Genomic DNA, 27,834 nt, shown 5'->3' with positions numbered 1-27,834 from the left:
CAATCGTGAGAGGGCCGGGGGTCTCATAAAGGGGCCAATCAGTGCTGATGAAAGCACCTGACAATCCTGCTTCCCTAGGGTGCGTTCCCACATAACATTAACCGCTGGCGGCAGAGACTCCGCCAGCCATGACAGTCAGTGAAAGCACAACTTGGTGATGAAGTCAGCAAAATTGTGCAGCTGTTGGCAGCCACAGCTGGGCGCAGTCTCTGCCGCGGGCACTTTTTGTGTCGTGGGAAGGCCCATTTACACGGCCGGCTCAGATATCTCTTCACAATTTATTACCTCTACAGCTGATGGTTTGTAAGACTCCTACACGCTCCTGACATGCCCGGCCTGCTGGCACTGGTGCCCACCGCGCGGTTTAGTCTTTACGGTACGCGGACTATTTCAGGCAGTTATCAGTGTGTTTCCTAGTATTAAAGCACAACCCAGCAGGACCCCTTCCCCCGGCTGGAAGCGTATTGGCGGCCGCCTGATGATGCTTTTTGTGTATTTTACAGTCATTTTTGCTCCCGCAGGTCGTGTTCTTTTGCGTGCGGCAAACAAACGCCGGAATGAAACTAATTAGTTCCGGGTGTGATGATTGTCACGCAGTATTTCACACATCCAGTTGCGTACCGCGCATCCTCTACTGACGGCTTTGGGACCTCCGAGACGCAAAAAAACAGAAAAGCGGAAGATCTTGTCACATGATCTAAATGCGTGCGCAAAATACGGAGATGTGAAGGAACCAATGACATCACTGCGCTCCATCCTCTGGGCTTTGTGCACAAATACTGTAGTGTGAAGCCGGACTCATCCGGACGATCTGCACCAACCGCAATGTGATTATGATGCAGTTAATCTGCTATGTGACTTGTGGCGATTCACGCACCGACGGCCCAGACAGAACAAAAGTTCTGAAAGTCTCCAGCCGTGATGCTACTTTCATAAGAAGCATCTAGTAAAAGCGACCCTCCAGGCCCGGAGAAACAAAAATGGCCGAACCGCCTCTCTGACTACCTGATTCGCACTGGGAATAGCATGCATTGGTAGCTGGAGACACTACAGGCTGCTCTGACTGGTCAGCACTGGTCATGTGGGCAGCACTAGCCAATCAGAGCAGGTGTAATGTCATGGACTAATGAAGCATACTAATAGACAGTGTGTATCAGGTGGTCGGCCATCTTTGTTTGTCCCGGCCCGGAGGGTCGCTTTAAGGGCCCTTTCCATTTCCACACTTGATGCCGCCTCATTATTGCTCACCTCCATTTCTGACGAGCTGCAGTCCATTTCTGTGACTTCGTTCAGACATCCGGCCACCAGCTTACCTAACGAACCAAAGAGAGTCATTATAACGAGTTCATCCGTTAATCCAGAGAGGTAATAGTTAATTAACCAGACGACTTGACAATAATAGTGAAAATTGCTTCATAAATGCTACTAAAATCCATCAGTTTTGGCCAGAAGGCTGATTGATCCGGCTTCGCGATCTTCATCAACCACAAGAACTGTTTACACAGAGCAATATGCATCAGAAGACGAATACTGATCAATGAGACCAACAATCGTCCACCGGCCATTACATGGGCCAACTAGAATCTAATCCAGTGGTGGCGAACCTATGGCACGCATGGCACACAGTGCCCTCCCTGCTGGTACACGCCGCCGTCAGCCACTCACCACGTTAGTGGATACAGGCAGGGGCCGCGGCTCCCCGGTATACTTGTATTATGTCGCCACCGGAAGATAGGGTTGGCAACATAATGTAGGCGTCTGACATGTTGTAACGCCCCCAGCCTATCAGAAGCTGGGGGCGTTACATGTCAAACCCCGTGTGTGGCCTTAGCAGAGGAAGCGTCTGCGGCGGAGGGAGTGGCGGCGGACGGAGTAGAGGGAGCAGCGGCAGACCAAGCAGAGAGTTCAGCGGCAGCAGCAGGGACGCTGGAGGGAGCAGCGCCGGCAGCAGAAGACGGAGTGCCGGTGGCATGAGCACAGCCACTGCCAGCGGAGGCTGGAGGGAGCAGCGGCAGCAGCTGGAGAGCAGGACACGGAGTGGCTGCAGCACAGACTGTGGGTACGCTGTGGGGTGTCGCTATTATACTGGGGGATGTTTACATGTGGTGGACATGGGCAGGGCTGTTTCGTAATAGACCGGGTACAGATTTTGACTGCTTTTTGGATGTGGAAATGCTGCAGAATTTCAGGATCTAAAAAGCAGTCACAATCTGCACCCGTCTATTTTTATAACGGCCCTGTCCTTTTTTAGACCGACGGGGGTGAGATCATACGTCGTGATAAGCCCCGCCCCCTGCCATGTTGGCACTGATCTAATCCAATCATTCCCCTAGAAGGAGTATATATATACACTCACTGTCAGTAACCTCCTCCCCTAGAAGTTGTTGGATTGAATGACGCTTCCTCTGTGTGATTGTAACATTGTTAGAAGTGATTAGAATATCAGAGCGAAGGCGTCGTTTACTGTGGAGAACCGACCGCTTGTAGGGAGGCTCTAGTACCATATTGTACCGCCTCAAGGTCACCTTGTGTGCCCCCATCCACTGGTCCCCAACACCTCCTAACAGTCTGGTCAGATGCTCCTCTCTACTGGTGGTCTGTAGGGGGCGTCCTCAGCCCGCTCACCTTGTGTGCCCCCATCCACTGGTCCCCAACACCTCCTAACAGTCTGGTCAGACGCTCCTCTCTACTGGTGGTCTGTAGGGGGCGTCCTGAGCCCGGTCACCTTGTGTTCCCCCATCCACTGGTCCCAACACCCCCTAACAGTCTGGTCAGACGCTCCTCTCTACTGGTGGTCTGTAGGGGGCGTCCTGAGCCCAGTCACCTTGTGTGCCCTCACATATCCACTGGTCCCAACACCCCCTAACAGTCTGGTCAGACGCTCCTCTCTACTGGTGGTCTGTAGGGGGCGTCCTGAGCCCGGTCACCTTGTGTTCCCCCATCCACTGGTCCAAACACCCCCTAACAGTCTGGTCAGACGCTCCTCTCTACTGGTGGTCTGTAGGGGGCGTCCTGAGCCCAGTCACCTTGTGTGCCCTCACATATCCACTGGTCCCAACACCCCCTAACAGTCTGGTCAGCAGCTCATCTCTACTGTTGGTCTGTAGGGGGCGTCCTGAGCCCGGTCACCTTGTGTGCCCCCATCCACTGGCCCCCACACACCCTAACAGTCTGGTCAGATGCTCCTCTCTACTGGTGGTCTGTAGGGGGCATCCTGAGCCTGGTCACTTTGTGCCCCCATCCACTGGTCCCAACACCCCCTAACAGTCTGGTCAGCAGCTCATCTCTACTGTTGGTCTGTAGGGGGCGTCCTGAGCCCAGTCACCTTGTGTGCCCTCACATATCCACTGGTCCCAACACCCCCTAACAGTCTGGTCAGCAGCTCATCTCTACTGGTGGTCTGTAGGGGGCGTCCTGAGCCCAGTCACCTTGTGTGCCCTCACACATCCACTGGCCCCCACACACCCTAACAGTCTGGTCAGATGCTCCTCTCTACTGGTGGTCTGTAGGGGGCATCCTGAGCCCGGTCACCTTGTGTGCCCCCATCCACTGCTCCCAACACCTCCTAACAGTCTGATCAGACGCTCCTCTCTACTGGTGGTCTGTAGGGGGCGTCCTGAGCCTGGTCACCTTGTGTGCCCCCATCCACTGGTCCCAACACCTCCTAACAGCCTGGTCAGAATGGCCGGTGGGGACAATTCATGGATACGACCACCCAGCTTCTCCTACCCCAATAATGCGCCCCCTCTGGTAACGGGGTGAAGTCTCTTCTCTGCGTCGTAGAGGCATCTAGTGGCCAACAAGCTCTACAAGCAGAAGAAGAGGTCACTACACACAAGGAGCCTCCGAGAGCCTCTTATAGGCCAAGGGGGGAACCACTTTTAGGGCCTCCGGTGACCGTTCATCTAATCCCCCCAACTCTCCTCACCGGCGCATCTCCTATTTCCGGGGCCTTTTATGCAGCTGATAATCAGGCAAGAACTTTAGTGCAAGCATTCTTCTGGATGAACGCTCTTGTCCGGGTATTGGGCCCTTTAGGGGCGACATTGTGATTGTATCAGTCCCCTTTTCTGAAGCCACATCTAGTCCTGGATAAGATGAACGCCGGGAGGACATCCAACTGCTGTCCTGGAGTTTAGGGGTCTACTAGCCATCTGTTTGTTTTTGGGCTTCCAACCTGAAAATTACTTGCTCGCTTTTAGGGCCTAAACAGACGATCCCGCGGGCCACGGAGCGTATCGCTGCAGGAACAGGTCAAAGGGCTTTTACAGGTCAAACTCCGCACTATTGCGCATAAAAAAAACCCCAACCGGTGAGATCGGGCGCGGCCGGGGTGTTTTTTCATGCGTAGGAATTGCATGTGAGAAACAATGAAATCAATGGCTTCGCTTTGTCGCATTTCGCACGTCTGATCCGCAAACACGTTTGTCTGTTGAAGCCCTGAACTCACTTCTGCAGCTCCATATCAGCGCCCGGCCATCACTCTACAATCGCCTTTACACGGAGTGCGGTTGGTCGTATGAGCACGTGGCCGCCTCCCCAACGACTATCTCACGCAGAAGCGACAGTCAGTCAGTGAATGGAGGCAGAGCGCTCCGGGGGTCTCTTCTGGAAGAAGCCGCTCATTAGTCATTTGTGTCAGTGAGATGAAACGAGGCAACTGGCGACTAATAAGCGATTTCTCCCTCAGTGCTTAGATTTCCGAGGGTTCCTTTTCCTTATGATGCAGCAAGCCACCGAGTCCTCGCAGCGATGTCAGCGCTCACTAAGTCCTCGCAGCGATGTCAGCGCTCACTAAGTCCTCGCAGCGATGTCAGCGCTCACTAAGTCCTCGCAGCGATGTCAGCGTTGACCAAGTCCTCGCAGTGGTCTCGGCGCTCACCAAGTCCTCGCAGCAGTCTCGGTGCTCACCAAGTCCTCTCAGTGGTCTCGGTGCTCACCAAGTCCTCGCAGCGGTCTCGGTGCTCACCAAGTCCTCTCAGTGGTCTCGGTGCTCACCAAGTCCTCGCAGCGGTCTCGGTGCTCACCAAGTCCTCTCAGCGGTCTCGGTGCTCACCAAGTCCTCTCAGCGGTCTCGGTGCTCACCAAGTCCTCGCCGCAGTTCCAGCGCTCACCAAGCCCTCGCCGCAGTTCCGGCGCTCATCAAGCCCTCGCCGCAGTTCCGGCGCTCATCAAGCCCTCGCCGCAGTTCCGGCGCTCACCAAGCCCTCGCCGCAGTTCCGGCGCTCACCAACCCCTCGCCGCAGTTTCGGGGCTCACCAACCCCTCGCCGCAATTTCGGGGCTCACTTACCCTTCTGCTCCTCTTCTGGGACGATCCTGTAGACCTTGTAGGGTTCTGAGATGTCCAGCTGCGATCTGTCTGTCACCTCCTCAAAGTCCGGACTTTTATTTAAGGCGCAGCGTAATCGTGTCTTCCAAGTGGCCGGCTCCGCTCGGTCGCCTTCTTTGAATTTCCCTTTGAATATCGCCCAGGCCTACCAAGACAGGGAAGAAGCAGGTTCCTTCTGTTACTAGGAAGATTTACATCATGTCACATTATCAGCACTGAGACCCTTCTCCAATCCTAGCCGGGACAGAGACCATGGGCCGCCAGCTCCTGTGTCACCGCTTATCTCAGAACTCATTCTCTCCTGAGCCCAGATGTGTAGCGAGTGTCTGGTGGGCCAGGAGTCAGCAGGGATCTGGGGGGAGATGCACTACATATAGCTGATGGATCTGCAGGCATACACCAGGATGCAGGAGACACTTGTACGGCCGATCCTAGCGGAAATATAACCGATTCTCTTTCCTAACCTTCATCCAAAACCCAGCAGGACCAATGCTGGCAGAGCGCCCCCTTATGACATCACTCTATCTCCTTAGGTGCGTTTCACACGGGCAATTTGCAGTTTTGCCGCAAGAAAACTGCAGCAAAATCAATCTTTACCCCCACGATTCTTGAGAATAATCCCCCATCAGCTGCCCCTGCAGGCTCGCTTCTCAGCCGGCTGTTTGCTCAGCAGAGGTCCAATGTATTTGGGTTGGTGCTTTGTACCACATAGCCAGCAATCCGTATTCACAGACTGATGGCTGTTGTGGCCCCGGGCCGTACCACGGGCAGTCCGATGACTATATATATAATGTAGGGACAGTCTGCAGACTGTATATATATATAAAGTGCGGACACATATATATATAGTCTGCGGACTGTCTGTACATTTTATATATACAGTGGGGGGGGGGGGGTATTTAGTCAGATCTCAATGGTACAAGTTCTCCTGTGACATCATAGGTGACCTCAACTGTGAGAGACAACAGGAGAAAACATCCAGAACATCACAGTCTGATGGGTAACGGATTTATGTGCAAATTAGGGTGGAAAATCAGTATTTGGTCGCCTACAAACAGGCAGGACTTCGGGGTCTCACAGAGCTGTAACTTCTTCTGTAAGAGGCTCCTCTGTCCTCCACTTATTACCTGTTATCAGTATATAAGACACCTGTCCACAACCTCCAGCAGTCACACTCCAAACTCCACCATGGTGAAGACCAAAGAGCTGCCGAAGGACATCAGAAACACAATTGTGGCCGCAGCAGACGGGGAGACTGAATCTGCAAGAGGCAAGGAGCTTGGTGGGAAGAAACCAACGGTGGGGGCAATAATTAGAGATGGAAGAGATACAAGAGCGCTGATGATCTCCTCGGTCTGGGGCTCCACGTAAGATCTCACCCCGTGGGATCAAAATGATCACAAGAACGATGAGCAAAAATCCCAGAACCACACGGGGGAACCTAGTGAATGACCTGCAGAGAGCTGGGACCAACATAACAAAGGCCACCATCAGTAACACACTACACCGCCAGGGACTCAGATCCTGCAGAGAGCTGGGACCAACGTAACAAAGGCTACCATCAGTAACACACTACACCACCAGGGACTCAGATCCTGCAGAGAGCTGGGACCAACGTAACAAAGGCTACCATCAGTAACACACTGCGCCGCCAGGGACTCAGATCCTGCAGAGAGCTGGGACCAACGTAACAAAGGCTACCATCAGTAACACACTACACCACCAGGGACTCAGATCCTGCAGAGAGCTGGGACCAACGTAACAAAGGCTACCATCAGTAACACACTACACCGCCAGGGACTCAGATCCTGCAGAGAGCGGGACCAACGTAACAAAGGCTACCATCAGTAATACACTACACCACCAGGGACTCAGATCCTGCAGAGAGCTGGGACCAACGTAACAAAGGCTACCATCAGTAACACACTACACCGCCAGGGACTCAGATCCTGCAGAGAGCGGGACCAACATAACAAAGGCTACCATCAGTAACACACTACACCACCAGGGACTCAGATCCTGCAGAGAGGGGGACTAACGTAACAAAGGCCACCATCAGTAACACACTACACCACCAGGGACTCAGATCCTGCAGAGAGCTGGGACCAACGTAACAAAGGCTACCATCAGTAACACACTACACCGCCAGGGACTCAGATCCTGCAGAGAGCGGGACCAACATAACAAAGGCTACCATCAGTAACACACTACACCACCAGGGACTCAGATCCTGCAGAGAGGGGGACTAACGTAACAAAGGCCACCATCAGTAACACACTACACCACCAGGGACTCAGATCCTGCAGAGAGCGGGACCAACGTAACAAAGGCTACCATCAGTAACACACTGCGCCGCCAGGGACTCAGATCCTGCAGAGAGCGGGACCAACATAACAAAGGCCACCATCAGTAACACACTACACCGCCAGGGACTCAGATCCTGCAGAGAGCGGGACCAACGTAACAAAGGATACCATCAGTAACACACTACACCGCCAGGGACTCAGATCCTGCAGAGAGCGGGACCAACGTAACAAAGGCCACCATCAGTAACACACTACACCGCCAGGGACTCAGATCCTGCAGAGAGCGGGACCAACGTAACAAAGGATACCATCAGTAACACACTACACCGCCAGGGACTCAGATCCTGCAGAGAGCGGGACCAACGTAACAAAGGCTACCATCAGTAACACACTACACCGCCAGGGACTCAGATCCTACAGAGAGCTGGGACCAACGTAACAAAGGATACCATCAGTAACACACTACACCGCCAGGGACTCAGATCCTGCAGAGAGCGGGACCAACATAACAAAGGCTACCATCAGTAACACACTACACCGCCAGGGACTCAGATCCTGCAGAGAGCAGGACCAACGTAACAAAGGATACCATCAGTAACACACTACACCGCCAGGGACTCAGATCCTGCAGAGAGGGGGACTAACGTAACAAAGGCCACCATCAGTAACACACTACACCACCAGGGACTCAGATCCTGCAGAGAGCTGGGACCAACGTAACAAAGGCCACCATCAGTAATACACTACACCACCAGGGACTCAGATCCTGCAGAGAGCGGGACCAACGTAACAAAGGCTACCATCAGTAACACACTGCGCCGCCAGGGACTCAGATCCTGCAGAGAGCGGGACCAACATAACAAAGGCCACCATCAGTAACACACTACACCGCCAGGGACTCAGATCCTGCAGAGAGCGGGACCAACGTAACAAAGGCCACCATCAGTAACACACTACACCACCAGGGACTCAGATCCTGCAGAGAGCGGGACCAACATAACAAAGGCTACCATCAGTAACACACTACACCGCCAGGGACTCAGATCCTGCAGAGAGCGGGACCAACGTAACAAAGACTACCATCAGTAACACACTACACCGCCAGGGACTCAGATCCTGCAGAGAGCGGGGCCAACGTAACAAAGGCCACCATCAGTAATACACTACACCGCCAGGGACTCAGATCCTGCAGAGAGCGGGACCAACGTAACAAAGGCCACCATCAGTAACACACTACACCACCAGGGACTCAGATCCTGCAGAGAGCGGGACCAATGTAACAAAGGCTACCATCAGTAACACACTACACCGCCAGGGACTCAGATCCTGCAGAGAGCGGGACCAACATAACAAAGGCCACCATCAGTAACACACTACACCGCCAGGGACTCAGATCCTGCAGAGAGCGGGACCAACGTAACAAAGGCTACCATCAGTAACACACTACGCCGCCAGGGACTCAGATCCTGCAGAGAGCGGGACCAACATAACAAAGGCTAACATCAGTAATACACTACACCGCCAGGGACTCAGATCCTGCAGAGAGCGGGACCAACGTAACAAAGGCCACCATCAGTAACACACTACACCGCCAGGGACTCAGATCCTGCAGAGAGCGGGACCAACGTAACAAAGGCCACCATCAGTAACACACTACACCACCAGGGACTCAGATCCTGAAGAGAGCGGGACCAACGTAACAAAGGCTACCATCAGTAACACACTACACCACCAGGGACTCAGATCCTGCAGAGAGCTGGGACCAACGTAACAAAGGCTACCATCAGTAACACACTACGCCACCAGGGACTCAGATCCTGCAGAGAGCGGGACCAACGTAACAAAGGCCACCATCAGTAACACACTACACCGCCAGGGACTCAGATCCTACAGAGAGCGGGACCAACGTAACAAAGGCTACCATCAGTAACACACTACACCGCCAGGGACTCAGATCCTGCAGAGAGCGGGACCACCGTAACAAAGGCTACCATCAGTAACACACTACACCACCAGGGACTCAGATCCTGCAGAGAGCGGGACCAACGTAACAAAGGCCACCATCAGTAACACACTACACCACCAGGGACTCAGATCCTGCAGAGAGCTGGGACCAACATAACAAAGGCTACCATCAGTAACACACTACGCCACCAGGGACTCCGATCCTGCAGAGAGCGGGACCAACGTAACAAAGGCTACCATCAGTAACACACTACACCACCAGGGACTCAGATCCTGCAGAGAGCGGGACCAACGTAACAAAGGCTACCATCAGTAACACACTACGACACCAGGGACTCAGATCCTGCAGAGAGCGGGGACCAACGTAACAAAGGCTACCATCAGTAACACACTACACCGCCAGGGACTCAGATCCTGCAGAGAGCTGGGACCAACGTAACAAAGGCCACCATCAGTAACACACTACACCGCCAGGGACTCAGATCCTGCAGAGAGCGGGACCAACATAACAAAGGCCACCATCAGTAATACACTACACCGCCAGGGACTCAGATCCTGCAGAGAGCTGGGACCAACGTAACAAAGGCCACCATCAGTAATACACTACACCGTCAGGGACTCAGATCCTGCAGAGAGCGGGACCAACATAACAAAGGCTACCATCAGTAACACACTACGCCACCAGGGACTCAGATCCTGCAGAGAGCGGGACCAACGTAACAAAGGCTACCATCAGTAACACACTACACCGCCAGGGACTCAGATCCTGCAGAGAGCTGGGACCAACGTAACAAAGGCCACCATCAGTAAAACACTACACCGCCAGGGACTCACATCCTGCAGAGAGCTGGGACCAACGTAACAAAGGCTACCATCAGTAACACACTACGCCACCAGGGACTCAGATCCTGCAGAGAGCGGGACCAACGTAACAAAGGCCACCATCAGTAACACACTACGCCGCCAGGGACTCAAATCCTGCAGAGAGCTGGGACCAACGTAACAAAGGCTACCATCAGTAACACACTACGCCGCCAGGGACTCAGATCCTGCAGAGAGCGGGACCAACGTAACAAAGGCTACCATCAGTAACACACTACGCCGCCAGGGACTCAGATCCTGCAGAGAGCGGGACCAACATAACAAAGGCTAACATCAGTAATACACTACACCGCCAGGGACTCAGATCCTGCAGAGAGCGGGACCAACGTAACAAAGGCCACCATCAGTAACACACTACACCGCCAGGGACTCAGATCCTGCAGAGAGCGGGACCAACGTAACAAAGGCCACCATCAGTAACACACTACACCACCAGGGACTCAGATCCTGAAGAGAGCGGGACCAACGTAACAAAGGCTACCATCAGTAACACACTACACCACCAGGGACTCAGATCCTGCAGAGAGCTGGGACCAACGTAACAAAGGCTACCATCAGTAACACACTACGCCACCAGGGACTCAGATCCTGCAGAGAGCGGGACCAACGTAACAAAGGCCACCATCAGTAACACACTACACCGCCAGGGACTCAGATCCTACAGAGAGCGGGACCAACGTAACAAAGGCTACCATCAGTAACACACTACACCGCCAGGGACTCAGATCCTGCAGAGAGCGGGACCACCGTAACAAAGGCTACCATCAGTAACACACTACACCACCAGGGACTCAGATCCTGCAGAGAGCGGGACCAACGTAACAAAGGCCACCATCAGTAACACACTACACCACCAGGGACTCAGATCCTGCAGAGAGCTGGGACCAACATAACAAAGGCTACCATCAGTAACACACTACGCCACCAGGGACTCCGATCCTGCAGAGAGCGGGACCAACGTAACAAAGGCTACCATCAGTAACACACTACACCACCAGGGACTCAGATCCTGCAGAGAGCGGGACCAACGTAACAAAGGCTACCATCAGTAACACACTACGACACCAGGGACTCAGATCCTGCAGAGAGCGGGGACCAACGTAACAAAGGCTACCATCAGTAACACACTACACCGCCAGGGACTCAGATCCTGCAGAGAGCTGGGACCAACGTAACAAAGGCCACCATCAGTAACACACTACACCGCCAGGGACTCAGATCCTGCAGAGAGCGGGACCAACATAACAAAGGCCACCATCAGTAATACACTACACCGCCAGGGACTCAGATCCTGCAGAGAGCTGGGACCAACGTAACAAAGGCTACCATCAGTAACACACTACACCGCCAGGGACTCAGATCCTGCAGAGAGCGGGACCAACGTAACAAAGGCCACCATCAGTAACACACTACACCGCCAGGGACTCAGATCCTGCAGAGAGCGGGACCAACGTAACAAAGGCTACCATCAGTAATACACTACACCGTCAGGGACTCAGATCCTGCAGAGAGCGGGACCAACATAACAAAGGCTACCATCAGTAACACACTACGCCACCAGGGACTCAGATCCTGCAGAGAGCGGGACCAACGTAACAAAGGCTACCATCAGTAACACACTACACCGCCAGGGACTCAGATCCTGCAGAGAGCTGGGACCAACGTAACAAAGGCCACCATCAGTAAAACACTACACCGCCAGGGACTCACATCCTGCAGAGAGCTGGGACCAACGTAACAAAGGCTACCATCAGTAACACACTACGCCACCAGGGACTCAGATCCTGCAGAGAGCGGGACCAACGTAACAAAGGCCACCATCAGTAACACACTACGCCGCCAGGGACTCAAATCCTGCAGAGAGCTGGGACCAACGTAACAAAGGCTACCATCAGTAACACACTACGCCGCCAGGGACTCAAATCCTGCAGAGAGCTGGGACCAACGTAACAAAGGCCACCATCAGTAACACACTACACCACCAGGGACTCAGATCCTGCAGAGAGCGGGACCAACGTAACAAAGGCTACCATCAGTAACACACTACACCACCAGGGACTCAGATCCTGCAGAGAGTGGGACCAAAGTAACAAAGGCTACCATCAGTAACACACTACACCGCCAGGGACTCCGATCCTGCAGAGAGCGGGACCAACATAACAAAGGCTACCATCAGTAACACACTACACCACCAGGGACTCAGATCCTGCAGAGAGCGGGACCAACGTAACAAAGGCCACCATCAGTAACACACTACACCACCAGGGACTCAGATCCTGCAGAGAGCGGGACCAACGTAACAAAGGCTACCATCAGTAACACACTACACCACCAGGGACTCAGATCCTGCAGTGCCAGACGTGGCCCCCTGCTGAAGCCGGTACATGTCCGGGGCCGACTGAAGAGTATTGGGAGAATGTCATATGGTCAGATGAAACCAAAGCAGAACTGTTTGGCAGAAACAACTCGTCGTGTTTGGAGGAGAAAGAATGCTGAGTTGCATCCAAAGAGCACCATACCTACTGTGAAGCATGGGGGGGGGGGGGGGGGGGGGGCAACATCATGCTCTGGGGCTGTTACCAGGACGACTGATCCATATACATGAAAGAATGGACGGGGCCATGTATCGGCAAACCTCCTTCCATCAGCAAGGGCACTGAAGATGAAACGTGGCTGGGTCTTTCAGCATGACGATGAACCCAAGCTCACCACCAGGGCCATGAAGGAGGGGCTTCGTAAGAAGCATTTCAAGGTCCTGGAGTGGCCTAGCCAGTCTCCAGATCTAAACCCTATAGAAAACCTTTGGAAGGAGTTAAAGTCCGTGTTGCCCAGCGACGGCCCCAAAACATCACTGCTCTAGAGAAGATCTGCATGGAGGAATGGGCCAACATACCAGCAACAGTGTGTGCCAACCTTGGGAGGACTTACAGAAACCGTCTGACCTCGGTCATTACCAATAAAGGATTTATAACAAAGGATTGAGATGAACGGCTGTTATTGACCAAATACTGATTTTCCACCCTAATTTGCACATAAATCCGTTACCCATCAGACTGTGATGTTCTGGATGTTTTCTCCTGTTGTCTCTCACAGTTGAGGTCACCGATGATGTCACAGGAGGACTTGTACAATTGGGATCTGACTAAATACTTTTTTTCCCCACTGTATATAATGTATGGACAGTCCACTTACTATATATAATATATATACATATAAATTCTACAGACAGTCCGCTGACTGTATATATATAATGTACGCTCGGTCCGCTAACTATATAATGTACAGACAGTCCAGTGACTGTATATAATATATATACATATAAATTCTACAGACAGTCCGCTGACAATGTATATATATAATGTACGCTCGGTCCGCTAACTATATAATGTACGGACAGTCCAGTGACTGTATATAATGATATAATGTACAGATAGTCCGCTGACAATGTATATAATGTACTGCAGGAGCCCCAGCGGACTATGATGACAAATCCACATGAGAAATTTAGAGAAGTTTATTCTGTACACAAACATCCCGACATGCAGGATTTGAATGTTTTATTTGCCCCGTAAGAAGGAAGTACCTGCCGATCTCGTTAACCCCGCCCCTCTCAGCGGCGGAGTATGCAAACCACCTCACCTGGATACACCTGTGACACCCAAAACCCAAGACCTGAGATGTCATGTATGCAGTTATACGGCAGCAGCCGGGCAGAACTATCTCACAAGACTAATGGGTCCCCCTGTCCACGGACAAGTAATGGGGTCACAGCGTCCCCCTATAACTAGGTGCCCATATCCCCTATTAATACATGGACATCACAGATGGGGTCTCCTGCCGAGGTCCTCCCACTAGAACATGCTGTTAGACTGCGGTGTCCCGCTGCACCACTGTATACAAGGATTGTCAGCGGGGTTACACTGTGACCAACACCAAGTCACAAAGACCCCGACTCCGCTGGACTCGGGGTCCGAGCAACTGTTCTGCCATTCAGGTTAATGGAAACCTCAGAACTGTAGCTTCCCTGCGATCTGGCAGCTTCCAGCTCAGAAGCGGCGAGCGGCAGAGAAGTGACACAAGGTTTGTTACTGCTACATATTTTGGTCATTCTTGCGGTTTTTGCACGTTTGTATCCGCTGCGGAGTTACGTCAACCCATTGATCTTACTGGGTCCATGTGTGTGAAAAACGCACATCTGATTACCCAATTCTAAACCAATGGGGGCTATAGTGCCAGTATTACACGTGTGACAAATATGTGCTGGTACTGCTGGCGGCGGTGTAGACCCGCACCCCCTCGGGGTCTAAGGTACTTACCTTAAATATGGAGGCATCCACTTCCTGGTTGTAATCCTGCTTGCCGGCGTGTTTCCATGGAATCCGGAAGAGAGTCTTGCTGTCGTTTTCCCACACCAGCCCGGGGTACATGGAGCTGTCGATCTGCTCGATCAGCCACTGCCGGAGACGCCTGCCGCCGTTCCGATCGCACATCTAGAAGGAAACAATGTAACGTAAGGAGTTAATAGGTAAGTAGATCCAGTGCAGAGCAGTGGCGGCGGATCGCGGCCCGCAGGAGCTGTAATACGGCAGCCGCTGGCGATCCGCACGATCACTCTGCTGATTGTTCACTCGGATCAATGGTCCGAGTTTAAAGAATGGCTGCAGGCCTCCTGCTTAAAGGGGTCGTCCAGAGAGAAAAAATATTTTGAAAAGTATTCAGTATTATGTAAAAGCTACAAAAAGGACGCCTCCTGATCCCTCGCTGCGCCCATCCCGACGATCCCTCGCTGCGCCCATCCCGACGATCCCACGCTGCGCCCATCCCGACGATCCCTCGCTGCGCCCATCCCGACGATCCCTCGCTGCGCCCATCCCGACGATCCCTCGCTGCGCCCATCCCGACGATCCCTCGCCATTCTCTGCTCGCAGCAATGATCTCCCGACTCAGAGTCACATGACTGCTGAAGCCAATCACCAGCTCACCAGTGGTCACAGCTCCATTGCTGCAGCAGGAAGTAGAGAGCAGCGGGGAAGCGGATAACTTCTGTAGGCTTCAGAGCTGAAATCTCTCAGCATCCCCTACTTGTTCAGTGCCCAAACAGAATTATTTCTGGCGACTTGCATTTCGGGCCTTGTTGTTGTAGAGGGGTGGCTCTTTGGGGTTGGGCGGTGATGGGGAGCAGATGGATCGCTGATATGGTAATTAATACCCCTGTGCTGATAATGTTTATATGTTTTTATGTTTGTGTGATTTTGCTGCCATCTAATGGTCAATGTTCATAGCGCCAACTTGTACATTATATTGTGGATGCTGTGATTGGCGCAAGAGAGCATGTGACTGGTGGAACAGGAACCGGAAAGAGGTCTGAGCCCTTGCATGTAGCGGAAGCCGCTGCTGTGAGCGGACGCGGTGTGTTTGGCGCGTCGATGCTTCATGTCTCCGGGCCTCCGACTCGGCCACTAGTTCTGGGTTCCTCCTAGGAGGAGCCTCGTTAGAAGTTGGAGCGTCTCCAGCTGAAAAGGAACGATCTGGAGACGTGATATCGTCCAGCAGACGGACTTGTACTGCCCGCCATGTGCTCACGGCCCACCCCATGCTCACCGCCTGAGGATGAAGTTGAATCATAGGGATTGTTCCGGATGTATCAGGGCGGCTGCGCCTTTTGGATTAGACCCCGCTATCAGGCACATGGAGACTTGACAGCCCCCCTAGCCTTTGCACCACGGGGTCAGTGATCGCGCTACGTGCGCTCCAGGAACATTCTGCTTGCAACTGTGACTGCGCCTCCGGATTCTGCTTGTCGGATCGGCTCTTCCCTTCCCGCCATCGCCCACTATCCCTAGCGCTACGGGGCTGTGGTAGCAAACACTATCAGACCAAAGCAAGAGATAGCCCTGGTTCCACTAGCTCTGTCCCGGGTAGAGGAGAGCCCTGCAGCGCCAGTTGGTGCCACCCAGGATACCATCTGCCATTCTGGAGGGACCCCCCTCTACTCTGGGGAATCCTCCACACTGGGGACCCCTTACATTGTCTCTGTATGGCACCAAGTATCTGACATAGGAGAAACTAACTGTCTCATTATGGAGCCCAGCAGTCAGAGGTGTCGACATGCCTGCTGACTGTTTCCAATAGCAACAAGCAGCACGCCATCTCATTGCAAACCCTTGTTGTAAACACTACAATGAGCTCCAACCCATCATACGTGTCCCGGAGCCGTGCACCCCGCTGAGCTGTAGGGGCAGAGTTAGAACAAGGTAAAGGTGGGGGACCGTGGAAAGGTTACCCAGAAATCACACCTTTACCCCTCCCCCACCCCTGTGGAGGAAATCTGCTTATTCTACAAACCACCTTCGGCTTCCTGTGCATCTATATATAGTCCAGGTAGCATCTCCCACCGCGGGCGCGCAGCGTGCAGGTCCAGGGCGGCACTCACTACCTACCACTGAGCGAGACAGCAGAGCGCCCACCGCAGGGCGCTACATATACAGAGAAGACTCACCAATACTGTAGCTTATAGGATGTATGAGATGCCCGGCCGCCCCTCGGCATCCATCATCTACACTGGAGACCCCCATACACTGTCTCCTGGCTAGAGTGCTGATTGGGGGAGGTGACCCCCATTCTCCCAATATGTGGGAGTCCTTTGATTTACTATGGCATACGCTGGCAGCCCTTAGCAGTGGTCTTCAGACCAAACAAAGCTCTGCACCCCGAGATAGAGGGTCACATGTATAAGTAGAGTGTTATATAACACATCCTAAGAGGTTCTGCAGCAGCGTGTTCCTACAAGGTATAGCTAGAGCAATAGTGAAGGGAGGAGTATTTGTGAGTGATACATTGTAGCAGGCTCCACTATAATGAGTATCGCCAGCTGTGTATAATACCTCTCATACAACAGCATCTATACTACCTCTGCCTATACGTAGAATGTCTAGAATATCCTCTGTATTAACTCTAATGATATATATACTATCATGTATAATGCTTATAATACCCCCTTGTGTATATACTGTATATAGTATTACCTCCTACTGTATATAATAATGTGTATAATGTCTATAGAATACCCCCTCATGTATAATAAGCTGTACACTACTATATATAAGGCAGCATATAATAATAGGTTTACAATTATGTATATAGTATTGTGTATACTATCATATAATAACCCCTGGGCATAATGTGTATATTATCATGTATAATGTCTATAGTATTATCTCTACTTTCAATCCGTGTATAATCTATACAATACCCCCTGTATATCTTATCATTTATGTCTCTAATACCCCCTGCATGTAATAGTGTGCAGACTATCATATATATCATGTGTAATATCTATAACGCTTCCTGTAGTATACTACCATGTATAATGTATATTACACCCCTGTATATAAAGTTTACACTATTATTTAGAATGTCTTTAATACCCCATGTATGTAATAATGTGTATACTATCATATAATATCCATGTGTTACGACTGTCTGTATATAATGCATATATTATTTTGTATAATATCTATAATACCCCTGTATGTAATATTCTGTATACTATCATGTCTACGGTATATACTCTATTATATACACTATAATGACTATAAGACCCCCTGTATAATTAATTCTAAAGTGTGTGTACATATATATATATATCGTTATGTGTGTCCTATCCCTGCCTGCATATTATACTATCAGTTACATAGAATTGTCTTACTCCAGCCTGTATATAATAAGGCAGTTATAATATGTGGGTATAACAGCTGGCATCATATATAATCCCCTGCCTGTATACCATAGTTCTGGTGTGTATATCCGGCACATACCGTCCTCCCCCGTATATAACATAGTGTAATATTCACCTTCGCGCTGCGCTCTCCTCCGCTCTCTGTACTGATATCTGACGGCTCTCCCTGCAATAACCTGGCTGACCCCTCCTCCCAGCCAATCAGGGGGAGGGATGCCAGAGGGGCGGGGCCAGCTCTGCACAGGGCTTCTTCTAAGCGAAGGCTTTTCCGAGAAACTACAACGAGCGGGGGTCATAGTCCTGTAGGGGGGTCAGAGGGGTACCAGACCTGTAGGGGGGTCAGAGGGGGTCATAGTCCTGTAGGGGGGTCAGAGGAGTACCAGTCCTGTAGGAAGGGGTCAGAGAGGTCCCAGTCCTGTAGGGGGGGTCAGAGGGGTCCTAGACCTATAGGGGGGTCAGAGGGGGATGGGTCCCAGTCCTGTAGGGAGGGTCAGAGGGGTCCCAGTCCTGTAGGGGGATCAGAGGGGTCTCAGTCCTGTAGGGGGGGTCAGAGGAGTACCAGTCCTGTAGGAAGGGGTCAGAGAGGTCCCAGTCCTGTAGGGGGGGTCAGAGGGGTCACAGACCTGTGGAGGGGTCCTAGACCTATAGGGGGGTCAGAGGGGGATGGGTCCCAGTCCTGTAGGGAGGGTCAGAGGGGTCTCAGTCCTGTAGGGGGGTCAGAGGGGTACCAGACCTGTAGGGGGTCAGAGGGGGTCATAGTTCTGTAGGGGGGGGGGGGGGTAAGAGGAGTACCAGTCCTGTAGGAAGGGGTCAGAGAGGTCCCAGTCCTGTAGGGGGGTCAGAGGGGTCACAGACCTGTGGAGGGGTCCTAGACCTATAGGGGGGTCAGAGGGGGATGGGTCCCAGTCCTGTAGGGAGGGTCAGAGGGGTCCCAGTCCTGTAGGGGGATCAGAGGGGTCTCACTCCTGTAGGGGGGGTCAGAGGGGTCCCAGACCTGTAGGGGAGTCAGAGGGGGTCCCAGTCCTGTAGGGTGGGTCAGGGGGGGTCCCAGTCCTGTAGGAAGGGGGGGGGGGGGGTCAGAGTGGTTCCAATCCTATTGGGGCTTCAGAGGGGTCCCAGTCCTGTGGAGGGGTCCCAGACCTATAGGGGGGGTAAGAGGGGGATGGGTCCCAGTCCTGTAGGGAGGGTCAGAGGGGTCCCAGTCCTGTAGGGGGATCAGAGGGGTCTCACTCCTGTAGGGGGGGTCAGAGGGGTCCCAGACCTGTAGGGGAGTCAGAGGGGGTCCCAGTCCTGTAGGGTGGGTCAGGGGGGGTCCCAGTCCTGTAGGAAGGGGGGGGGGGGGTCAGAGTGGTTCCAATCCTATTGGGGCTTCAGAGGGGTCCCAGTCCTGTGGAGGGGTCCCAGACCTATAGGGGGGGTAAGAGGGGGATGGGTCCCAGTCCTGTAGGGAGGGTCAGAGGGGTCTCAGTCCTGTAGGGAGGTCAGAGGGGTACCAGACCTGTAGGGGGTCAGAGGGGGTCATAGTTCTGTAGGGGGGGTCAGAGGAGTACCAGTCCTGTAGGAAGGGGTCAGAGAGGTCCCAGTCCTGTAGGGGGGGTCAGAGGGGTCACAGACCTGTGGAGGGGTCCTAGACCTATAGGGGGGTCAGAGGGGGATGGGTCCCAGTCCTGTAGGGAGGGTCAGAGGGGTCTCAGTCCTGTAGGGGGGTCAGAGGGGTACCAGACCTGTAGGGGGTCAGAGGGGGTCATAGTTCTGTAGGGGGGGTCAGAGGAGTACCAGTCCTGTAGGAAGGGGTCAGAGAGGTCCCAGTCCTGTAGGGGGGGTCAGAGGGGTCACAGACCTGTGGAGGGGTCCTAGACCTATAGGGGGGTCAGAGGGGGATGGGTCCCAGTCCTGTAGGGAGGGTCAGAGGGGTCCCAGTCCTGTAGGGGGATCAGAGGGGTCTCACTCCTGTAGGGGGGGTCAGAGGGGTCCCAGACCTGTAGGGGAGTCAGAGGGGGTCCCAGTCCTGTAGGGTGGGTCAGGGGGGGTCCCAGTCCTGTAGGAAGGGGGGGGGGGGTCAGAGTGGTTCCAATCCTATTGGGGCTTCAGAGGGATCCCAGTCCTGTGGAGGGGTCCCAGACCTATAGGGGGGTCAGAAGGGGTCCCAGTCCTGTAGGGGGGTCTGAGGGGTACCAGTCCTGTAGGGGGGGTCAGAGGGGTCACAGACCTGTGGAGGGGTCCCAGACCTATAGGTGGGTCAGAGGGAAATGGGTCCCAGTCCTGTAGGGAGGGTCAGAGGGGTCCCAGTCCTGTAGGTGGGTCATAGGGGTCTCAGTCCTGTAGGGGGGGTCAGAGGGGTCCCAAACCTGTAGGGGAGTCAGAGGGGGTCCCAGTCCTGTAGGGGGGGTCAGGGGGGATGGTCCCAGTTCTGTAGGAAGGGGGGGGTCAGAGTGGTTCCAGTCCTGTTTGGGCTTCAGAGGGGTCCCAGTCCTGTGGAGGGGTCCCAGACCTATAGGGGGGGTAAGAGGGGGATGGGTCCCGGTCCTGTAGGGAGGGTCAGAGGGGTCCCAGTCCTGTAGGGGGGTCAGAGGGGTCCCAGACCTGTAGGGGGGTCAGAGGGGTCCGAGTCCTGTAGGGGGGGAGGGGGTCATAGGGCTTCCAGTCCTGTTGGGGCTTCAGAGGGGTCCCAGACCTGTAGGGGGGTCAGAGGGGGAGGGGTCCCAGTCCTGTAGGGAGGGTCAGAGGAGTCCCAGTCCTGTAGGGGGGTCAGAGGGGTCTCAGTCCTGTAGGGGGGTCAGAGGGGTCCCAGTCCTGTTGGGGCTTCAGAGGGGTCCCAGACCTGTAGGGGGGGGGGGAGTCAGAGGGGGTCCCTGTCCTGTAGGGGGGGAGTTAGAGGGGGTCCCAGTCCTGTAGGTCAGGTGGGGTCCCAGTCCTGTGAGGGGATTGGAGGGGTTGCAGACCTGTAGGTGGGTCAGAGTGGTCCCAGTTGTGCAGGGGTGTCAGAGGGAGTCCCAGTCCTGTAGGGATGTCAGAGGGGGGTCCCAGTCCTGCAGGGGTGTCAGAGGGGGTCCCAGTGTTGCAGGGGGAATCTGAGGGGTCCCAGTCCTGTAGGGAGAAGGGGGTGTCAGAGGGGGTCCCAGCCCTGTAGGGGTGTTAGGGGAGGTCCCAGTCCAAGTCCTGTAGGGGGATCAGAGGGGGACCCAGTCCTGTTGGGGGTCAGAGGTAACCTAGTCCTGTAGGGGGGAGGGGGGGCAGAGGGGTCCCAGCTCTGAAGGAAGGTCAGAGAGGTTCCAAGTCCTGTAGGGGGTTAAGAGGGGGTCCCAGTCCTGTAGGGGGATCAGGTGTCCCAGTTCTGTCAGAAGGGAGGGCAGGTCAGAGGGGTCCCAGTCCCGAAGAGAGGAAAAGATGGGTCCCAGTTCTGTAGGTGGAGGGGGGGTCAGAGGGGTCCCAGTCCTGTAGGAAGGGTCAGATAGGTTCCAACCCTGTAGGTGGGTTAGATAGGGTCCCAGTCCTGTATGGGGGTCAAAGAGGTCCCAGTCTTGTAAGGGGCTCAGAGGGGTTCTAGTCCTGTCAGGGTGGGTCAGAGGGGGTCCCAGTCCTGTTGGGGGGGGGGGGGGTCAGAGGTGTCCCAGTCTTGTAGGGGGCTCAGAGGGGCCACCATAGCCCACCTGCTAGTTCAGGGTCTACGCATATCTTGCGTTGGTGATCTCAGGGGCAGAAAGTGGCTGGAATCCAAATGGATACAGTCAGAATGTACGAACAGATAAGTGGCAGCGGGATACTTCCCTCTCCAACTTCTTCAGCCCTTCCTGCCTAAACCTGGGAGCTCCTCGAAACGCTCATCTCTGATCCCGTCACCCCCGAACGTCCCCATCACATCATCACATTCACCCTGAATCCCCCAGAAGGGGATCAGCTGCTTGTGGTGGGTGACGAGTGACTAACTCTGCATCGTACTTTCTCTTTCACTTTGTACACGACGCTCGCCTCACCTACTTACTGTATAAACCGCGGCATTTCCCCTAAACGCATCGCTCAGGCGCACTGCTGGGAAACATGGCTGCCCGTCACCACTCTGCAGGACCGCCAATCAGAAGTGACTGTGCCTCTAAGAAAGCGTCATGGCTCTCTGCAGGGGGTCTCGTCTCCCCTTCTTTCATCCTTCCCAGTCTCTTCTTTCCCTCATTGAGCGGTTTCCCGCGGCCGAGTAACTCATGCCAGTTTGATGCGTTGCGAGATGCTCAGATCTTGCTCAAGGAAGTATAACTTCAGCAGAATAGTGAGTGCAGCTCTGGAGAGGCTCTGCAAGAAGCAGGGTGCGGTCTGCCCCTCGGGTGGAGATCCTGCCGCAAGGTGAGGAATAGCGCGTCTCTGGGCTTCCTTTGGGATGGAGTCTTGGTTGGAAGAAGGACAAGAATGGCGGCATCAGCAGCGGTGTCGGTGACGTCAAGGTGCGCAGCAGCAAAATACTATGAGCTGCAGGTGAGCCGGTGACGAGAGTGGGTCCAGGTCGTGGCGGCGGTGGCACGGACTCAGGTCACGGGCGCAGTGGAGTGAAGACCAGCGGGGGAGCCGTCCCTTTAAGCAGAAACTCCTAAACAACGATTCTTTTGCTAAGCTGACAGCAGGACGCAGCGGCCACAAGCAGACTGATCCGACCAGTGAGGGCGACGGCACAGATGAGAGTGAGGGAGCAGCCTGCGTGTTCAGCTGAACCAGCCCTGACACATAGCAGCACTACAAGTACCAGCAATCTCCAGCGGGAGCAGATCGGGCTACCAACAACCTCTGAGAAGTCTGATCGGGAGGAAGGGAACCGTAAGCCTGGGTCCGCAGCTGGCATACTGCCGCAGATCAGCCGCGGGAAGCGACTCCATTCCTGCGCCATTTGGTGTGAGTTTTATCGCCATTCCTGTGCCGAATTCCCCCTCATTGAGGAGAGACGGAGTCCACAGCGATAACATTGACAGCTTCTGAACAGATTTTGTGCGGATCATTTCCATAGCTTATGGATGAGCATTTCACAACCTCCTCCTGCTGCTTTGTGCAGGCTGTGTGACGGGGGGTCCGCACTAATCTGTGGCACATCTGCCCCGTGTGAACCTCACCTAAGGTGGAGGGGCTTTAGTGCTGCAAGAACCACAGCTGTTGGAATCCCCCCCTGATATGAAGGGTCTTCACATCGGTGAAGGCGCTGGTCTGGCTGCAAAGTCAGATAGGGTCACCCCCCCACCCCAAGACCCTTAGCTTTAGACTCGCCTCCTCAGTTTACTCAGGCTTAAAGGGGTTGTCCCGCGCCGAAACGGGTTTTTTTTTTTTTGCATAGGCCCCCCGTTCAGCGCAGGACAAACCCAAGGGATGTGTTGAAATTTTTTTTTAAAAATTTACTTACCCGAATCCCATCTCTGCAACTTCTTCCTTCTTTTCCTCCAAGATGGCCGCCGGGATCTTCACCCACAATGCACCGCGGGTCTTCTCCCATGGTGCACCGTGGGCTCTGTGCGGTCCATTGCCGATTCCAGCCTCCTGATTGGCTGGAATCGGCACACGTGACGGGGCAGAGCCAGAACGCCGCTCGTGCCCGGACCGACCAGAAGGGAGAAGACCCTTCTGCGCAAGCGCGTCTAATCGGGCGATTAGACGCTGAAATTAGACGGAGCCATGGAGACGGGGACGCCAGCGCAGGGAAGGTGAGTGAATAACTTCTGTATGGCTCATATTTAATGCACGATGTATATTACAAAGTGCATTAATATGGCCATACAGAAGTGTATAGACCCACTTGCTGCCGCGAGACAACCCCTTTAACTGGAAGGTGATCCTGACCCAAGATCTGCTCCGGATGATGAGGGGGTGCATGGGTCTTGTTGGTGGGAATGAGAATATTCCTGTATGGCTCGGGCTTCTGATGCTCTTAGCAGTCCTAGCGAGGGGCAGCTGATGCACACACTGGTACCGTATCTATAGCCAAGAGGGGTCACAGGTGTTGGGCATCTAGCCGAGTCCTGTGCAGAGATTAGGTGTAACCTGTGTGGTGACCTCGGTCACCCATTTAGCCGCTGTCCACGCTCCTTTGCCAATGCGGTCTCAGCCCCTACGGATGGGGGTTGTGATGTGGCCTCCGGGGGGAAAAAAGCGACTAGCGGAGGTGGGGGGGCTCAGGGATGAACCGGCAAAAGATGCCTGCTGAGTAGAGGCATCAGGAGAAGCGCAGACGGAGCAGGGAGCGGACAGGAGCGCCCACAGCAGGTGGGTTGATGGTGGCCCCTGTTCCTGAAGCACATCTTGCGGCTGAGGCTTTGAGGGACAGCGAGTTAGATGAGGAGGACAGGAGGATCCAGAGGGAGGAGACCAACTCTGCAGATTCCTCTCACTGCGAAAGTGTGGATGAGAAAGGCAAGAGGTGGCTAGAGAAACGGCGTAAGCTAGGTGCCACGAGGAGGAAGCGAAGGGGGGATTCAAGATCTTCTCCCACCCCGGGCCAAGTACTGGAAGGAAAAGCCTGCTCACCTCCAGTTGGACTCTCCAATAGGTTCCGAGCCCTTCAAGACATCTCTTCCTCCTCTGAGGGGGAAGCAAAGGGCAAGGTGCCTGGGGCAAAGAAAGGGTCAACAGGGGGCGCTGAGTCTCCTCCTTGTGAAGGCCTAGTTTCTTCCGAAGAGGCAGCTACTCTGGAGCCTGGAAACAAGGACGACGAGGTGGGGGGATCCCCTGCTATGGACACATCTGTGTCCAAAAAAGAGGCAAGAGGCTTTCCTCTGACCCCGAGGAAGCGGGTGTGAGGAAGAAAGCCGTCTAATTTAATCACTCATGATGGCGGCACCCACTCCGCTGACTCTGGCATCAATTAACGTTGCCAGCATTAAAGGAGTTGTCCCGCGGCAGCAAGTGGGTCTATACACTTCTGTATGGCCATAATAATGCACTTTGTAATGTACATTGTGCATTAATTATGAGCCATACAGAAGTTATTCACTTACCTGTTCCGTTGCTGGCGTCCTCGTCTCCATGGTGCCGTCTAATTTTCAGCGTCTAATCGCCGGATTAGACGCGCTTGCGCAGTCCGGTCTTCTTCTTTTCTCAATGGGGCCGCTCGTGCCGGAGAGCGGCTCCGTGTAGCTCCGCCCCGTCACGTGCCGATTCCAGCCAATCAGGAGGCTGGAATCGGCAATGGACCGCACAGAAGCCCTGCGGTCCACCGAGGGAGAAGATCCCGGCGGCCATCTTCACCGGGTAAGTAAGAAGTCACCGGAGCGCGGGGATTCAGGTAAGCGCTGTGCGTTTTTTTTTTAAAGTCCCTGCATCGGGTTTGTCTCGCGCCGAACGGGGGGGCTGTTGAAAAAAAAACAAAAACGTTTTGGCGCGGGACAACCCCTTTAAGTCGGATACGGCTAGATTTGCGGCCTTTGATTTTCTCGGCTGCGTTGAAGCCGACATTTTATTTTTGCAGGAGATCAGGCTGTCTGATTTGGCAGCCATACATAAGGCAAAAAAGGAGTGGAGGTCAGGCCCTTCCTACTGGTCTCTTGCGGCCGAGCCGTATAGCGGAGTGGCGATCCTTTTTACCGCAGCAGTTGAATGCCGACGAGTTATTGAATTAGAAATGGGAAGGTGCCTGATCTTAGATGTCCTCATAAAGGGACAAGAATTGAGACTTGTCAACATCTACGGTCCCCAGTCTAAGCTCTTCCTGAGGATCCGGCTCTACCGATTTACCAGCCGTCAGGTAGTCCTTGGCGTTTGACGTTATTAGTCACAAGGACCCATGATAGAGGAGGCTTCAGAGGCGGACGGTTGGCTTTTGACAGCGTCACACTGAGGGCGCATGTCCACCACCGTTTTTTCACTGCATATTACGCTGAAAAAATCTTGCACAAATATGAACCCGTTCTTTCGGATGGCGCCATTTACAGGAGCAATTTATTTATTTTTTCCTGCATCGCATTGCTGTGCCAGAAGACAATCGCGGCATTGCCCATCTTTGGGCTCATTGTTTTCAATGGGGCCGGAAAACACATTACAGGACGTGCGGTGCGTGCGAGTGCGATGTGAGGCTTCCCATTGAAAACAATAGAAAACACTGGCCGCTCCTCCGACGCAGCTGAGAGCCGCAGCAGAGGGTCACCGCCGTACTGAAGGGATGGGGGTTGTTTTTAAAGAAGCACGCCTCCCATCCACAGGTAAATCACATGTTCCTGAGTGCGATATTGGGGGGAGGTTCGTGGCCCGATATCGCGCTCGCCCGTGTGACATTAGCCTGAGGGCTTGTTGTTTGCGGGATGAACTCTAGGTGTCGTTTATCCAGTTTTTGGGAACACATGACATTTTGACTGCTTTTTATTCCATTATTTTCTAGAGGTGAGACTACCGGGGCAGTGCAGGAGGTAGTACCGGGCGACGGAGCGCAAGAGCTCTGAAACACCGGAGCTCCATGACTGCGGCACACGAGCACGGGCCACGGAAGGGAAGAAGCCGATTGGTGGAGGCAGGAGAGCATGTAAGGGGCGGCAGTGCAGAGGGGAGTGTACTAGTAAACCATCGCGCTTGTTTGCACAATTGTGAGTTTGTTTGCGTGACTGCAGTTTAGTTTCCACAATCGTGCATTAAACTCGTGATCGCGCCGGCAACCTTGAATTTCGGCACATTCACTCTATAAAACGCTCTGACTACCCCCCCCCCCCCCTACTTTGGGGGGAAGAAAAGTGTATCTGATAGTGCGAAAAATACGGCAAATCATGGCGTTCACCGTGCGGTATAAATAATATGTTAACCCCTTAGTGACAGCCCCATAGTGTTTTTACGTCCTGCCGTTGCAGGGATGGAGGGAGATAGCATTGGAAATAGCTGAAGAACTTGTAGGTGAAAACTTCACTTGCAGGGATGAATCACGGATGATTGATGACGTGGAAGGAAGCTCCGATTATGTGACTCTTTCCTACGGATCGCTCTCCATTCATAAATGTCATTGTGTATATGTCAGAGCTTTCACTTCTGAGCATCCGGGGGGCCCCCCCCATAGAATGAAGCCCGGGAGCCCCTCATGAGGTCACATGGCAGACGCCGCTCCTGAGGGGGCGACAACCTTCAGAGCCGCTCCTAGAAATTCACATCTTTTATGTTCTTTTTATATGTAAAATGAGTGTTTCTTACAACACAACATCCGTTTGGCGGCGCCGCGACTTCTGCGCATTATTTTTTCAGCAATTTTAAACGCATTTATAAAGTGCATCAGTTGTAAACAATTTATTGCCATTTTTAATGTTTTGGGTGATTTTATGCCCTAATGTTAAATTCTTTTTTCTTTTTTCCTTTGGTAAATATGAATGCGAAAAGGGGCACAAAAACAACAAAAAGGGTGCAGATTAAAGGAACAGCTGACCACTGCAAGCAGCGTGCAGAGGGTTAAGGGGCAGCTACAAAGTAACCACTGTAGAGAGATTACAGGATGATATAACTAGAGCCCCTCCCCTTTATCACAGCCCCCGACCCTCTCACGATTGGCACCCCCTGTATGGTAATTCCCCCCTCCCCCACCCCACCCCCCCCGTGACCCCGGAGCGCGGCATAAAGTCACGTGACAAGTTTTCCGTGGATCAGTTTCAGTGTGAATCCACATTAGATGGAAGATCC

General features: G+C 53.6%; 1 protein-coding gene across 1 annotated transcript in view; it reads right to left on the bottom strand.

Moving 5' to 3' along the window:
* The window catches only part of IRF8 (interferon regulatory factor 8), a 32,829-nt gene extending 14,477 nt beyond the window's left edge, over positions 1-18,352 (bottom strand). Inside the window, exons 1-4 of the mRNA XM_066582860.1 lie at positions 18,338-18,352; positions 14,801-14,974; positions 5,293-5,476; positions 1,249-1,313 (exon numbers count right to left, since the gene is read on the bottom strand). Coding sequence (XP_066438957.1) covers positions 1,249-1,313; positions 5,293-5,476; positions 14,801-14,974 — 423 coding nt within the window. The 5' untranslated portion in view covers positions 18,338-18,352. The remainder of the gene's footprint in view (positions 1-1,248; positions 1,314-5,292; positions 5,477-14,800; positions 14,975-18,337) is intronic.
* Positions 18,353-27,834: the final 9,482 nt, after the last annotated feature.

This window comes from Eleutherodactylus coqui, chromosome 11 (genome assembly GCF_035609145.1).
Source record: "Eleutherodactylus coqui strain aEleCoq1 chromosome 11, aEleCoq1.hap1, whole genome shotgun sequence".
NCBI classification, from domain to species: domain Eukaryota; kingdom Metazoa; phylum Chordata; class Amphibia; order Anura; family Eleutherodactylidae; genus Eleutherodactylus; species Eleutherodactylus coqui.
Note: the sequence above shows the minus strand (reverse complement) of the source record. Positions and strands in the feature narration are given on the sequence as shown.